General features: G+C 47.3%; 1 protein-coding gene across 1 annotated transcript in view; it reads right to left on the bottom strand.

Annotated features, from left to right (window-relative positions):
- DNAH9 (dynein axonemal heavy chain 9) overlaps positions 1 to 16,207 on the bottom strand; it is a 198,131-nt gene that overhangs the window by 135,706 nt on the left and 46,218 nt on the right. The window contains 8 exon segments of the mRNA XM_066980302.1: positions 3,279 to 3,453; positions 5,089 to 5,236; positions 5,648 to 5,756; positions 6,265 to 6,392; positions 8,670 to 8,880; positions 9,355 to 9,642; positions 10,858 to 10,996; positions 13,472 to 13,629. Coding sequence (XP_066836403.1) covers positions 3,279 to 3,453; positions 5,089 to 5,236; positions 5,648 to 5,756; positions 6,265 to 6,392; positions 8,670 to 8,880; positions 9,355 to 9,642; positions 10,858 to 10,996; positions 13,472 to 13,629 — 1,356 coding nt within the window.

Genomic DNA, 16,207 nt, shown 5'->3' with positions numbered 1-16,207 from the left:
CAGGCCCTGGCAGTGCAGAAACATCTGCAAACCATGCTGGGCCACACAGAGCGATGCCAGAGACCGACCCCGGGATGCAAAAGAGCTAGGCTGTGGGGAACATGGCACCCATCTGCCACACAACTGCATTCCCACCAGCTTGCTGAAGGAACCTTAAGCTCCTCTGATTAGGCAGCAGTTGCACTGCTGCAGCAAGCAAAATCAGTGCTTCCAGGCTTTGCTGTTTTCTTTTTAATCACTCTGCACTGACAACACTGAGGCTGATTATTTCCCACCTGGCACATGGGAAATGGAGGGGTCAAGTCCTCCACAAGGACTGGGAAAGCTGGGCTCTCACAGCCATCAAGAGAACTTGAAGGGTCCAGGTAGGCACCGAGTCTAGCTCGGGCTGTGCTGCTTTTCATTTTTGGAAGCATCTGTTCCTTGCTATGAAGCAAATGTGAGCAGTCCAGCAGGTGTTTCTGGCCACTGGTGAGGCACGTGGAAAAAATACAAAGAGACCCTGTGAGAGCACTTGAGCAACATCTGCAAATGGCAAGGCCTCTGCCCAAGCTGGGGTACGAGCTTTGGTGTCAGGTCCTTCCAGGGACCTCCTGCATAGTCCAGGCAAAACAGGGGCCCGCTGAAGATCAGAACTGCACCTCTGAGCCCTCAGTAGCAGTCCCCCAGCACTGGGCAGACCACCACATCAGCATAACGTGCTTTAGACGTGGGGATGAGGTGTTCTTTGATGAGAAGATGCAATCACTAGACAGATTCCCAGCAGGGACTGGACAGACCCACAGTGAGCAGCTCGAGCAGATGCCCAACATACCTCTAGACACAGGCTTTGCAACTGCTCACATTGATCCCTGTGCCACTTGCTGACAACCTGGCACTCAAAGTCCAGGACTTCAGGTACCATGTGCGCTCTTAGACCCTTCTTTAAGTGTCTCAGGTTTCTCCTGCCTGCCTCTGAACCAGTGACTTTCAAATTCTCCAGCTTACAAAGCCATCCACCTGGAGGCAGCAAGGCCAGCAGAGGATGCAAAACCATCACTGAAGCATGGGCACAACACTGTGGAACAGAGCCAAAGGTGGCCCCAACACCAGCAGTGTCACAGTGGTGCTCGGACATGCAGCCCACCGTCATCTTGTCTGTTATTCCTGGTAACAGTGGGAAGCTGTAAAAAACAGCAGCTTTTCCAATTCCTTGGAAATCAAGAGACAGCCAGACTGCACCAAGCTGAGCCACGCAGCTGGGAAATGGGGCAGAACAGGGAGCCAGGGTGAAAATAAATCCCCCTTCATCCTTCCCTGCTTCCCCAGGGCAAGTCTACAGAGGATCTCATGGTCTCCCCCTGTACTCAGCTCTGGTGAGGCCGCTCCTCGAGTACTGTGTTCAGTTTTGGGCCCCTCACTACAAGAAGGACATGGAGGTGCTTGAGAGAGTCCAGAGAAGGGCAACGAAGCTGGTGAGGGGTCTGGAAAACAAGTCTTACGAGGAGCGGCTGAGGGAGCTGGGGTTGTTTAGCCTGGAGAAGAGGAGGCTCAGGGGAGACCTCATCGCTCTCTATAGATACCTTAAAGGAGGCTGTAGCGAGGTGGGGACTGGTCTATTCTCCCATGTGCCTGGTGACAGGACGAGGGTAAATGGGCTAAAGTTGCGCCAGGGGAGGTTTAGGTTGGATGTTAGGAAGGACTTTTTTACTGAAAGGGTTGTTAGGCATTGGAATGGGCTGCCCAGGGAGGTGGTGGAGTCACCATCCCTGGAGGTCTTTAAAAGACGTTTAGATGTAGCCCTTAGTGATATGGTTTAGTGTAGGACTTGTTAGTGTTAGGGCTGAGGTTGGACTAGATGATCTTGGAGGTCTCTTCCAACCTAGACAATTCTGTGATTCTGTGATTCTGTGTTCCCATACGAAAGCCTCCACCAAAGCAGCTGTGCTCCAGCTCAGCAGGAAACGTCTGTGCTTGTCCCACTTTTTGAGCAACAGTGTCTGACGAGGGGCTGAAAATGTGCAGTATTAAACACTGACCTTGAGAAAACTCAGTCTTATAACAATACCATCACTGAAGGGATCACACCCACCCCGTCTAAAGCAAGCTGATGGATTTGGAGGCTGACAGCTGTGATTAATCCATAGGATAGATGTACTGCGGGAAGCAGCATGGAAAGCAGTGCCCTGTCTTCCTCCGCCTCTCAGACACCAGTGTACTTTGAATGTCAAAGACTGGTGATCCATGGCCTGATTAACCCTCCTGCCCCAGGGAGATCTTGGCCTCTAGGTTGTGTCCTCAAGCACTGTAACCCTGGGTGAGGGACATCAGTCCTTCAGTAGCTTGACTGAGCCCAGCAGCTCACACCAGAACACACCAAAGAGCCGGCTGCCCTGAGGGAGCTCACGGTGAGTGCCTGCAAACATCAACCCCAACCTCCGCAAACTGGCTGTGCAGCTACTTTTCTGCATTAAAGTGGGACAAGGGAGACAAGAGGTCCTGACAAAGGTCAGAAGAGCCTTGGCCAGACCCTGAGGGACGCACACCCTCTGAAGAGGGACTCTTTTTCACTTTTTGTGTATGATTTTCACAGATGCTCAACAGCCATATAACACTTCTGGCCAGATTGAAGACTTCAGCATCCAACGGGCACCAAACTTTTGAGCTTCTCTGACAGCCCCACAGGCTCTCCAGGATGCTCCAAGCAAAGAGTACCTCAAAGGGCAGAGCTGCTGTCTACTTCCACTTAAACGGACACCTGTAATCCCCATCCTGCCCCACTGACCACATCTCTTTCTTACATGCTTTTATCACAAATTGAGGACAACTGATTCCTGATGTAAACCTATTTTTAATAAAAGCCAGTGGTGGCAAAGCACCATCTGGTTTGTGTTGCACAATGAAATGCCTATCTGCACAATCTGATGATCAAGACTGCCCCGCTGATATATTCATCTGATAAATCAGCCTTAATTTGATCACATTATACATATCCACATGCCTCTGTAAATTAACTTCATGTTTCTCCCCAGTGAAACACGTCTACATAAGCAAACAACCCTCCGCCTTTATCGCTTGACCCCTTGGCCTTTCTGCTCTGGTGCTACACTTCAGATAATGAGGTCTTCTGCAAACTGAATCGTTGCATTCAGGTTTCTAGTTGATTATCATCTACATGCAAGCCCCAGGAAACCAGCATTACTGACAAAGCACATTTTGGAAAGTACTAAAAAGAAAGAAAGAAAAAAAAAAAAAGAAGCCTGCTTAGAAGATTGCTGAAGCAGCAGCTTCCTTCTTACCTGGTCTTGAAACATTGATCCACCAAAGGCCCAGACAGCAGCAAAGACAAAGTAAAGTTCATACAGCTCCTTGGGACAGTCAGGAGGTGTGTTCTCCTCCGTCAGAAGGCATTCAAGGAGGTAGCACAACATCTGAACCATGCTCTGCTCAGGAATGGGAATAATCTTCTTAAACCTAAAGGAAGGAAATTGAAAGCACAGGAAATGTAATTGGGTCCAGATATACAGTCACTTACAACACAGGAAGTCAAGTCTAGAAAATCTTTTTTGGAATATTAGCATTTTACTTTTCTTCAGTGTGTGTCTTATTCAGGGGTACAGAAATAAAGAGAACACTCATTCTCTTCCTTGGACCTGCTGGCACTGGCACATATACAAGTAATAACAGTAATCAGAAGTTTCAAGCATTTTAAAACTTTGATCCTCTTGAAAGAAGTAAAATGGAAGACTTGCTAAAGGCAATGATTTCCTGTGAACCCAACAAGTTCAAAAGCGGTCAAATAGAGGAGTAATAAAATAAACCCTTTCATCTTGCCATTTTACATTCATTTAAGCTACACTTACAGAATTCCAAACTAATATTGCAGCAGCACTGAAGTCTTCCATAAAGTAATTATAGCTATTTGAAAGGTTAGTTCTACAATTTCTGAATTAAGCAAGGTACCAAAATACTTGGCTCAGGGCTGTCTGCAGCTAATCCTACGGATTTCATGCTCTGACACAATGGTCAGCAACAGAGTGGGAAATGTCCATTGGACTTGCTGCCAACAGCTACAACCAGCTTGGTCTCACACGGAGCAGTTCCCTATTAAGATGCCCAATTCCTATTTCCAAGGCCACTGCTTTCACTACATCAGACCCTTCTGAAACGTCCTCATTGTGGTTGATAGCACCCATGTTCAACTGCATGCTGATTTTATTTTTTTTTGGTGGTGGTGGCTTTTGGTTGTTGTTGTTTGTTTTTTTTAAATGAAGGTGGAAGTTTAAGAAGCAGAGTATGGGAGAAGCTTCCTTACTCGGGTTTGCTGGGACTCTACTTTGGCCAGTCTTCATCACGTTATGATTAAGAGAGCTGTCTCCCACGATAACCAAGAACTGCATGACTTCTCTGTTGGCATCACCTTGAAGCTAACTTAAGCCAAGGAGCATCAGGGCCTTTCCAAAATTCCAAGTTCTTCATATGCATTGCATTGGTGTCCAACAGGCTGGATGTCTGCAAATACTGACTTCCTTTTTTTCAAATGCATCAGGAAAAGAAACTCAAGAGATAACTGCTTCAAGAGCAATCCTACCCTCTCTCACAAACACCCATTTCTTTCTTATCACTGAAGGATGGGGAAAAAAAAGTGGGAAGAAGGAAAAAGGAGACCTGCTCTCTCTCACCTTCCAAACAGCAGGCTGAAAACTTTACTTCAGCAATGGTCTAAAATCTCTTCTACTGAACAGTGATTTGTGGAGTGGACTTGGGTCCAGCCTGACAGATCAGGAGACCAAGACAACTTCTCTTTAGGATCTCCTGGATTTACTTTCCAAGAGATGCAGCACTGACACAAGAAGTACAGGACCAATCAAAATCAGATGAAAACCAGACCCAGACGACAAAGGAAGGACAGAAGCGTTGGCACCCAGACCTCGCTTCACAGTTTCTCTGCAGTTAAGCCAGTGATGCTGAAGGCTCTCAGGGGCAACGAGGAAACCCTGCCACGAACGCCATGTGTCCCTCAGCCCCAGCACAGCACAGCTGGTCTGGAAGGCAACAGGTGTCCCCCTGCTTTTGCTGGTGGAGATACAATCACTCTGCAGAAGTTACCTTGTTCTGAGGGTGTCCAGACAAGGCGGCAGGTACTTATCAAACAAAATGGTCAGGTTGGCTCTTTCTGACTGGATCTCTCGCCTGTCAATCCAGCTGCTCACTGGAGGATTCCAGCCCAGATCTCCTGGGTTGATGTACAGGATCCCTTTCGGCCCAGGGTAAGAAAAAAAACATGAGGACACAGCAGAGAACATTCCTTTCCTTCAGCAGAATTGCTCAGCAACTTTCACACAACCAGCTACACCCCACCCTGTCCACACAGGGCCCTGCACAACAGGAGCACTCTCTCGGCACTGCTGAAGCTGTCCTCACCCATCAACAGTCGGAGAGCTCAGAGTAAATCTCCAAGATGATCACAGCTCCATGTATGTATGAAGACAGGATCCTCAGTTTGTCCGTGTGCTTCTGGAACATGCTCTGCCCACCAAAGGCAGGCATGATCCCAGGTTGGAAACTTTCAACAGGGACCAAGTTGCCCAACAAAAGACTGCTTAATGGCACCAGACCCTGCTTTCTCCATGCAGCATCCCCAACTGAAGCTCGGCCCAGGACTCACCTGCTCTGGACACGGTTGCTGGCGTGGCTGTGCGCAGGTGGCTGATCTCAAAGACCAGCCGCATTGTCGGGTTCAGAGGGATTCTCTCATTGCTTGCCAGGGTCAGCACCTGCACGTGGCAGACAGACTATCAGCTTACCCCTGAGATTAATGCATCCCGCGGGAAGAGGAATGAAAAGTGCTCGGTACTTTGCACTGAAGTTTGGTTGCTGTCAGCTCAGCTCCTCCAAGCAAAGCAACTAATTTCTAACAGGTAGTAGAATGATCCCTCTCTCTTCCACAGACCAGAATGAACTGCAGCGCTCCCTTAGGGTGGGAGAAAAGGTGCAGAATTATGACCCTATTTGCCATTTTTAAAGGGCCTGAAGTTATGACCAGGACATCTGTGGTTACTCAAGATACCAGTTCTCCAGGAAAGGGAAATTCCCATAAAAGCATGCTTTGGGCTATTTTCCTCACGCACTATTTTCTTTATGCAATATTGTTTTGTATATCTGAAGAAACATCACCATAATTGCATTATTCTAGGAGGTGTTATTTTGGCATAGGCATTTCTCCTAGGCTGAACCACACCATGCAGTCAAGGAATGTCCACTTCTTTAACTTATACTAATTACCTTATTATCATCCATCACTGTATTAAGAGACTCAATCCACATCGGATCAATATCCCCATCTAGTACCATCCACTTGGGACCATCATGTGTGATGTTGGCCAGCTCTCGCATGATTGATGAAAACAGTCCTGGGAAGATGACAAGAATATCACGATGAACAAATCTGCCACCTGCTCTAACATTTTTCTCTAGCATCCTACTAAAAACTATCATAATGAATGCTTTCCTCTTAAGCATTCAAAACTCTATGCACCTGTACGTGTTTTAAGCAAGAAGTATTTCTATATTATGATATGAGTCTAGTTTGCTTTGAAGGAATCGTTCTGAAAATGACCGAAGACCTATACATGAGCTTCATTCCCGCCAAGAATAAGGGGTATGAAAAGTGAAGAGTAGATACTCAGAGGCAAAAGAAGGTACAAATTACACAACACAGGGAAAGCCATCTGAATATGCCTTGGAATTTCTTCTAAGTGTTTTTTTGTGGCTCGAAGTATTTCAGGGAAATCAAGATGCATTAAATGCCAGGTCATGGCTTCAGTGAGATTGAGGGGAGAACAAGCATAGAATGACATTGAATGACAGAACAAAATGTCAGTAAAATCAAGGAGACAGAGAGGATACAGTGTCTCGAGGGGAGTAAATAATGAATGTTAAGAAGAGCCAGGATGCTGGGAATAGAACAGCAGTACTGCAGAGAAAATGAAAACTCCACAAAACTATCGCTCTCCTCTGCACATGAAAATACCTGGGGAGACACTGGTCTTCATGAAAAAACATCAGGCAAACAAAAAAAAAAAAGAAAAAGCACCTCTCTCCTGGTGAATTGTAACAAGCCCACTTCTTTTCTCCAGGAAAAGCTATTTCTTTGTGATCCAGACCAGGAATGGCTAGTGGCAGTATATGACCAAAAATAAAGCTTGCATAGAGCAAATGCAGGACAGCTCACCCAAAACAGGTATATGATTCTGAGATCAAGTCAAAAAAAAAAAAGAAAACATTTTACTGTCTCTGCCTCCACTCAGCTCCTCACATGTTGAGCACGTGCCTTGGAAACTGCCTCTGAATCTGCTCCAAGATCATTAGTATCAGAAACATCTACTGTCTCAGAGCATCAATGCTCTCCTCATATGCACTATGACAGCAGCAGAGAGAAAAGTGCCTCTCTTCTAACCTTGTGCATCCACACCACAAAGCTGTCTTGGGGCTTAAAAGAAGAGCTTGGTTCTACAAAGAACACTTTTAGGATTCCCTTGTGGGGCCTTTTACCATCTAAGACGTACAACTTATTCAGCTCCCATTAATGAACGGGGTGATGGGATGACAGCATCATCTCTTGTTGGACTGTGGGAAAAATCTCCTTGCTGCTATTTGACAAAAAGAAACAAAATTTTAAGGACTAGTTAACACAAAAGATATTTGCCTTGAAACCTCAGGACAGAGCCATCTACTCTCTGCTGCAGGCTAGAAAAGACTGGAAACCTGCCTTTAAAAGGTCCCTCCTGCTGTTCAGTACCTGCAGTCCTCAATCTGCTGCTGCAGCCACTCTGCATAGTTCAGGCTGTCCCCCACACTCCCCTCTGTCATTTTTGATTTAGGGTCCCTAATTACAATTAAAATGAAATTAACCCTGACACTAGAACAAATCAGGGGGGTCAGATCAGGTCCGCAGTGGGGGCCAGGAGAGGTGGGCGGCAGTTCATCTCCTGGTGAGATTCTGTCCAAGAATGATTTACGGCAATGTCTTCCCTCACCTCCCCCACACCTCCGAAACCTGCTGCCAATGTAAATCAAAGCTGCCTTTCCATATTAGACAGAGCCAAAAGTTTCACTCTAGATCTCCGTGACCTTTCAGAAAGTTTTAAATGCACAGCTTGTTTTCCTCAGGAGTGATCAGGATCAACAGATTGGCAAACAATGATGTACTGCAGAGACGGGAAAGCAATATTTGGTGGAAAATACTGTGGTGGAAAAGCGTCACTTTAAGGGCTGGTTGTGTTTGCTACCAGTGACAGCGATGGCACACACTGGGGGACCCCAGCGTACACCCCAGGGCAGAGGGGAACCTAGCACCTACCTCTCTTCTGTCACTAGTCCAGCCGAAAGACTGTCTGCCCCATTTAGGAGCTAGTAACTGTTGGTCTTAATGGACATGACATTTATCCTTAGGGCAATAGGATAAAGCAGGTTTATGCTACACTTCCCATTTGAAGATCAAATAGCTAAAACATCCTATAAATCCTTTCAACTACAAACTCTCACGTGGGTGTGAGCAGCAGAGAAGCACCCGGGCTTTGAGACCTGCATACAAAGAACCAGTCATCTGGCTGCTGCTCAGACAGTTCATTAAAAAAAAAAAATAATTCCTTCTTTTCCTACAGATTCAGGGATGAAAATACACTCACCATCTTTCCATTCTCTCGTTGCTGGGTTAATGATCCCAAAAAGCTCATCGTTGGTGACCGCTTTAGGGTTGAGGTCTGTCCAGACAGGCCGTCGCTTCATTATCTGGTAAGTCCTGTGCAGAGATCTCATCACCTGGGACTTGCCCGTGCCTGCGTTACCCACCACAAAGACAGAGTGCCGAACTGTCAGCAGCTCCTCCAGCTGCACCACCTGAGAAAAACATGGCCAAATTTCACACAAGGATGCCATATTATAGATCAGCTCTACAAAGCAGATTCCATTGGACTTTTTGTTTAGAAAGATGTGACCAAGATGCACAAATCAATTTGGCCTTGAGTTTGGTATAGCCACTCTAATCACAATGGGTGAAAACTTCAGCCTGGAGTCAAATCTCCACCAGTATTTTCATCTGTCAGCCATCAGCTGACAAGGCTCTGCTCTCCAGAGGCCATCCTGTCATGAAGCTACAAGGGTTAGCCTCTTTGTAAACTCAGGGAGTGAGTCAGTGCTGTCTTTTGGCAGGCATGACTGCATCAAAACCATCATAGTACACCGTGTCCTCCATCAAGGTCAGTCTGCAAGGAGAATATTGCACAGAGCCCTCTCTGTAGAAACAAAGATGATTGAGAAAACCCATATGACCTGATGGAGACGTAGGTATGGCAGAAGATCGCTTAGTCTTACTTTGAGCACAAAGTTGTCCTCAGCCTGCAGTCGGAGGTCCAACACAGCCTGCCTCACAAAAGACTCAAAATTCAGGTCACGTTTCCGAGGAACATCCAATGCGGGGAAAAGATCCCCAATCAGCCCCATAAACACCGGTACATCATCAGTCACAATCTTGGGGATGTTGAAGTCACGAAGAGAGCGCATCAGAACTTGGTCTTCAGGTCGCTCTGGGTCATCTCGCTTGAGGGAGCCAGCGACAACTAGCACTGACTTGATAGCCCGCAAGCCCCAGTCATAGTGATCCTACACAGGAGAAAAAGGAGGGATGAATTTATGCTTAGACAGCACACCGCCATGCGGGGGCAAGACCCAGCAGCTCCAAATGGCCAGACAAGCTGGCAAGGGAAATACATCCAAATCTGTTATTTGCACTGCAGCCAGAGACCTCCTCCAGCCTGAGTAACCCGATTTCCATTTCAGTAGCTGAGATTCCTGTCAGGGGCAGTATTAAAGAGTCAGACAGCTCAGCTGTTCCTACCACCATGTGGGCTCAGAGCTAGCAGTACAAACAGCAGTAGGACATGCACTAAGCAAGAGCTAAGCAATTTGTTTCACCTAAATGACAAGGCAGCTAAAGCAAGGCCAGCCAGACCTATGGTAGCCCAAGCTGGATGTGCACAAGCTACCCAGGTGAAAGGCTTGTTAGTGAATTATGAGGTCCCAGATACCCAGGTTTCTCCACAAGATTACCACGTTTGTCACATTAGGCTCCAGACACAGCCCACTGAGCAGGGCCAGTGAGGGCACTACTGAAAAAGGACCACAGAGAGGCATTAGAAGAGATCTCAAGCCTACAAGCATCTCTTTATACCCCTGCTTTGTTAACACCCTTCAGAGCACAACGCAACACCTGACTGTTCCGAGTGACAGACCACAGCTTCCACCAAGGCCTCTAAGACACGGCACAAAGTTTCTGTGACCAGGCACTTCTCCGAGCCTCGTGCTGGCACAGCCATGGTCAGGTTTTCCACCTGGAGTCCTGATTCAGTTCTTCTCTGGACCCAGCTTCGATTTATACAAATGATGACAAAGAACAATCTAATTAGAGCTTTGCACTGAAAGCAACCCTACTTGGTCAACATCTGACAAGACAGGGAACCATGAGGCTGAACTCGGAGAGGGACAGACATCGTAAAACTCTTGCAGGACGGAGAATCAATAGGAACTAACAGACTGGAAAGCAAAGGGTCAATGAACACTACCCCAAACATGGTATCATTTGAACCCCCAGAAAAATCTCTCACAGTAACACAGCTGGTCAAGTAGGTATGTCCCTACAGATCTCCTAGTAACACAATTTGATCACAAACCTTCTCCCAGCTGCCAGCACAACCGCAGCCATTAAAGAAAAGCTGGGAAGCTTGAGCCACAGAGCTGAAATGGCAAAGCACCTTGCTCCCGGTGACTTTGGAGATCCAGATGCTTCATTGCACTGTCCAGACATGGAAGAGGGCTCACCTGCTTGGACAGGAGCTCTTTGCAGAGCTGGTACAGAGTAATGAACTTCCTGGCTAATGCGCGGGCCTCAATGAATCCCTCAGCCACCAACATAATTTCACAGATCAGCTCAAAGTCTGGCACAACCATCGCACACGGCCTGAAGAGACAGGAGAGAAAACAGTGCAGAACAAGTATTTCTTGACTGCAGGTCTTCTAAGGAACAGAAACAATCAGCTGCCAATATTAGTGAGGACTTGTGTGGGCTTGAATTCAGAGGATATATGCAAAATATAAAGCCTACACTACAGAGTGTCCCTGCCCATAGCAGGGGGATTGGAACTAGATGACATTAATGTCCCTTCCAACCCAAACCACCCTATGATTCTCTAATTCTATACTGCTGCTTATGCCAATCCCTATGGCACAGGAGCGGCCTGTCCAGCTCTTGCTGGGTTTCTCTGAGCTCTGTTCTGAGCTGAAACACGAGCTTGCCTTTAAGTTCACCTGAAAACACCTGTGCCAGCACGGATGAAGGAAAAACACAGTACTCAGAAGAAAATACAGTTGTTGAAGCCTCCTTCCTACAATGATTCAAGATTGCCTTTCCAGGCAATAGTATTATCCTGCTGGATAGAATACCAAATGCTGGCAGCACTGCCTGAATCAGCAACAGTGAATTACATGTGTGATACCTGGGAAAGGACAAAAACGGTGGCCTGGCCAAGGAATTTACAGACTGACGCAGACTGGGGCCTCTCCCCCTCCTTACGCAAAGTCTTAGCACTGCTCCTAAAACAGGATGGGTCTCTCCCAGTAGAGGTAGTGCTGGTGTGGGAGCTGGAGGGGAAGGGAGGTGGGGGTGAGAGCCCTGTGCATGGCCACCGACAACATGTCCGAGAAATGTGCTGGTGGGGAAATGGTTGTGCAAGCTCACGGAGAGACTTGTGGTAACGAAGCGAGTGGGATAATGAATCCCAGAGCAAAGCACACAGAGGATGTGGCCATCCGGGAGTGCTGTTCCACAGTTAAGTGCAAGGGGAGCAGACAAACGATCATGCCCTGTCCAGACGAAGGACCAGGGCTGTGCTTTCACCATATTCAGGTACCGAGAAATAGGCCAAAAGGCAGCAACAGCCTTTGTTTACTGCAAACGAGGAGCTGGTTTGCAGACATAAGAGGGCAGTGAATGTACAGCGTTATCTTCCAGGACCACTCCTCTAAACCAGGTCATGCACTGACTTTACCATTGCAAGGGACACAGCTCAATTTCCCTGCCGCTGTATTCACAGACCCTGGCTTCTTGTGCAAGGCAGAAATCTGTGAATCCCCAATGCATTTCCCCACGGAAAAAAAACTCAAGCCTGGATATTGCCCACAGAAACAAACTCAAGCCTACAGTATTGGTGGACAGGAAAAGAGCAACTGACATCATCTTCCTGGACTTGTGCAAAGCATTTGACACTGTCCCCCATGATATGCTTGTCTCTAAATTGGAGAGATGTGATGGATGGAGCACTTGGTGGGTAAGGAACTGGCTGGATGGTCTCACTCAAAGAGTTGCGGTCAACAGCTCAATGTGCAGGTGGAGATCAGTAATGAGTGGTGTTCCTCAGCGGTCAGCACTGGGACCGGCACTGTTTAACATCTTTGTCAGGGACGTGGACAGGGGAACTGAGCGCACCCGCAGCAAGTCTGCCGATGCCACTGAGCTGTGTGGTGTGGTCGATGTGCTGGACGGAAGGGCTGCTGTCCTGAGGGGCCTGGGCAGGCTGAGAGGTGGGCCTGTGCGGCACTCGTGAGGTTCAGCAAGGCCAAGGGCAAGGCCCTGGATCTGGGTCAGGGCAATCCCAAGCGCAAACACAGGCTGGGTGCAGAATGGATTGAGGGCAGCCCTGAGGAGAAGAACCTGGGGGTGCTGGTGGATGAGAAGCTCCACATGAGCCGGCAATGTGCTCATGCAGCCCAGAAAGCCAGAACAGAACAGAACAGAAGCAGCACAGCCAGCATGGCAAAGGAAGGGATTGTCTTCCTCTGCTCTGCTCTCGTCATACCCCACCTGGAGCCCTGCATTCAGCTCTGGGGCCCCCAGTATAAGAAGGGCATGGAAGTATTAGAACAAGTCCAGAGGAGGCCCACAAAGAAAGGGGCTGGAGTACCTTTCCTATGAAGACAGGCTGAGGAAATTGGGGTTGTTCAGCCTGAGAAAAGGCTTCTCTTTATGAGAAGAAAAGCCTCCGGGGAGACCTTATAGTGGCCTTCCATTACCTAAAGGGTGCCTACAGGAAAGACGGAGAGGGACTTCTTGTCAGGAAGTCTGGTGATCGGACAAGGAGTAATGCCTTTAAACTAAAAGAGGGCAGGTTTAGATTAGATGTAAGGAAGAAACTTTTTACTCTGAGCCACTGGAACAGGTAGCCAAGAGAAGCTGTGGATGCCCCATCTCTGGAGGTATTCAAGGCCAGGCTGGATGGGGCCTGGAGCAACCTGATCTAGTGGAAGGGGTCCCTGTCCATGGCAGGGGGTTGGAATTAGATGATCTTTAAGGTACCTTCCATCCCAAACCATTCTATGACTCTACTTCCCAAACACCAATTTTTGCCAGTCTTATACAGGTCATGAAACCCAGACTCACCTAAATAGAGCTTTTAAATTCTCAGGTAGCTCAGTTCGCCCTGCATAACCAGGGTTCATGGTGATGAAAATACCTACTGAAGGTACTAAGTTAATGTCTTCTCCAAGAAAATTGAAGGATTTCTTCTTCTCCCTTATTGCATCCTGCACACTCTTTACCTGGGAACCAAGGCAAAATTTTAGTATTGATTTTCAGGTATGAAAAAACACATCAGAAGACAGTACTGCTTTCCTGACACTTGGCCCCATAACAGACAGGGCTTATCACTGTTCCCCATATCCCTTCCTCCCCCCCCCCTCCTTTTTTTTTTTTTTAAACCAACTCTATAAATCTTTATACACTGGAGTAAATCTGTGTACCAGTATCAATCTCCCATCACAGTCAAAGCAGAGGAGAGAACTGAAGAGTCTGGGCAAAGTGCAAAGGAGCTGCAAGAATCTGCACCATTGCTCCAAAAGACAGTCAGGGACATGGGTCCACATGAGCAGCACAGGAGCATGAAATACCCCCAAAGCCACCTGCACCTCACCCAGGCTTTTGACATCAGCCACGGGAGACTTCTCAGCACATCTCACAGCAAAAACCCTGCTAACAGCCAAGTCATGTCTTTCAACTTCCTCGCCTAGCAGGAGGCCAGACACCAAGAAAAGACGCGGGGCTGCCCGCACCTCCACAACACAGCCAACATCCCAGCGCAGTCCCAAGAGTCTGACACAACACGGGCTCGACTCCCTTCACCCTATTCCTCTCACCCCACACTCAGTTGTCTTCAGGGCATCCCAAAACCCTCCTGTGCCTGTCCTGCCCCTTGACTAAAATGCTAGGCCCAGAAAAGGAACAGCATTTCCCAATAAACCTGACCTCTTTATATCAAGCTTTATATCACTTGTTAAGATTTTGAAACATCAGATGCTTAATTTAAACCAAAACCACAAGGCAGAAGGCTTCCCCTGCCACCTTCGCCCACTAATATTACAGTCTTTTACATTTGCCTGATTGCAGTTTTGTTCTCATTCCTCACCTTCCAAAGAGATTGAGTTTATTAAAGCTAGATCATCTTTTTGCAAATAGAACTTAAGCATAGGAGGAGTCTATTTTCATCACTCTAACCTTACTAATGTTTGCTATCTTAAAGTTAAGCAATTAATCGATTTTTTTTTCTGTAAGGAACCATATCGACATTAGCTGCATGACTAAGACAGCCAATTAAACATCGCCATGGTTACACTCCTAATAGCAGCCAGGAGACACGATGATGGAATGACAGCCGTGCTGCTTTCTTCAGATGCGGTGCTCCAGCCAGGAGCGAGAGAATCATTAGCAGTTGAGTCATATCTGGGCTTCTTTTGTTCAGCTTCCCCTTTTATTTTAAGATCCTCAAAGACTTTCTTTCAATGACAACTTTAAACTAGAATCTGACAGAAGAGAAATTAAGGGAAAGACACACAAACTCCTGTACCCGCCTGGGGCTTCTTGGGGATGTCACATAAGGTACTAATTATGACTGAGAAGATGAGAAGAGTGAAGAGTCCATAGAGGGGTTCAGAATGTCTCTGGCTGAAACACCTACAAGAGTATAGAAACTTCTGGGTTCTAGATCTTTCTTTCTGCAAAACTGAGTCCAAAAGGGAGTCTAGGAAGAATTCCGCACCTCAGTCAAATACTGGGATCCTAAAACCCTGCAATCAACTGACACTTGGGTCCAGAACTTAAATCTTTCGTTATCCCAATTTTTCACAATGAAGTTCCCCAAGGTTCAAAATTTTCAGTGCTGCTCATGTCAGAACTGTCTCATTCTGGACAGTGCAACTGAGCACCCACTCTCCTCCCAAACTCTTGTTGGAGTTTGGAAGCTACAGGTTATCCAGACAGCCTTTCTGCACACACATCCCTGGTGTTTTCAGAGGACATCAATGTGATTTAGGATCTGGACAACATCCAGACACAGCTCTCACCTTCAAAGCAAGTGCCAGGAGAAGCAGCAGGGCCTGCTCTCACCCTGATGCCCAGTGGTTTCTGCCAGGCTGTCCCAGATTTCAGCCCCTGCCAGAGGGGATTCACACCTGCTTCCCTTCGATGCTCCTTCACCGCTCACCAGGCACAAATGAGTAGCGTGCAGAGTGCCTCTCCTCATGCCATCCTTCCCTCCACGTAAAATAATTCCAGATTTCCTCATTGGCCAGTAAGGGGAGGAGGAGGAGGAGGCAAAGTGCCAGAATACATATAAGCACAAGAGAACAGAACTCCCCAGCATGATGGGGAGGGCAGTCTCCTTTTCAGCCCCTCTCTCAGGGCTGCTGATGTGCTTTATATAGGACTCACTAATTAAATGAACTTAACAGTTAAACTAAGAAGGAGACAAGAAACCATCCTTTAGGGAAAAACACCTCTGTATAACCATGCATAGCTCAAGTAGCCCTCTCTGAATTTTAACTCCATGCTCTCAGTGTATCTGAGGCAAGCACATCAAGCAAGGCTGCAGATCTGTTGGGGGTTCCAGTTCCTGAGTATCATCTGTCCCACATCAGCATGGGCATGCACCAAGCTGCACCCATGGGGCTGCAGGCTTTCCTTCTAGGAACTGTGCCACTCAGCTGGGAATGCCCTCTGTAGGCATTTCATCATGACAGATACTGAAATTAAACCTACATCCACATGAAAACAAAGAAGGAAAACAGACTGCAGAGTCTTGGTGACAGATAAGCATGAATTTTGTTATCTTGGACATATTCCTAT

Source organism: Anser cygnoides, chromosome 19 (assembly GCF_040182565.1).
Source record: "Anser cygnoides isolate HZ-2024a breed goose chromosome 19, Taihu_goose_T2T_genome, whole genome shotgun sequence".
NCBI lineage: Eukaryota > Metazoa > Chordata > Aves > Anseriformes > Anatidae > Anser > Anser cygnoides.
Note: the sequence above shows the minus strand (reverse complement) of the source record. Positions and strands in the feature narration are given on the sequence as shown.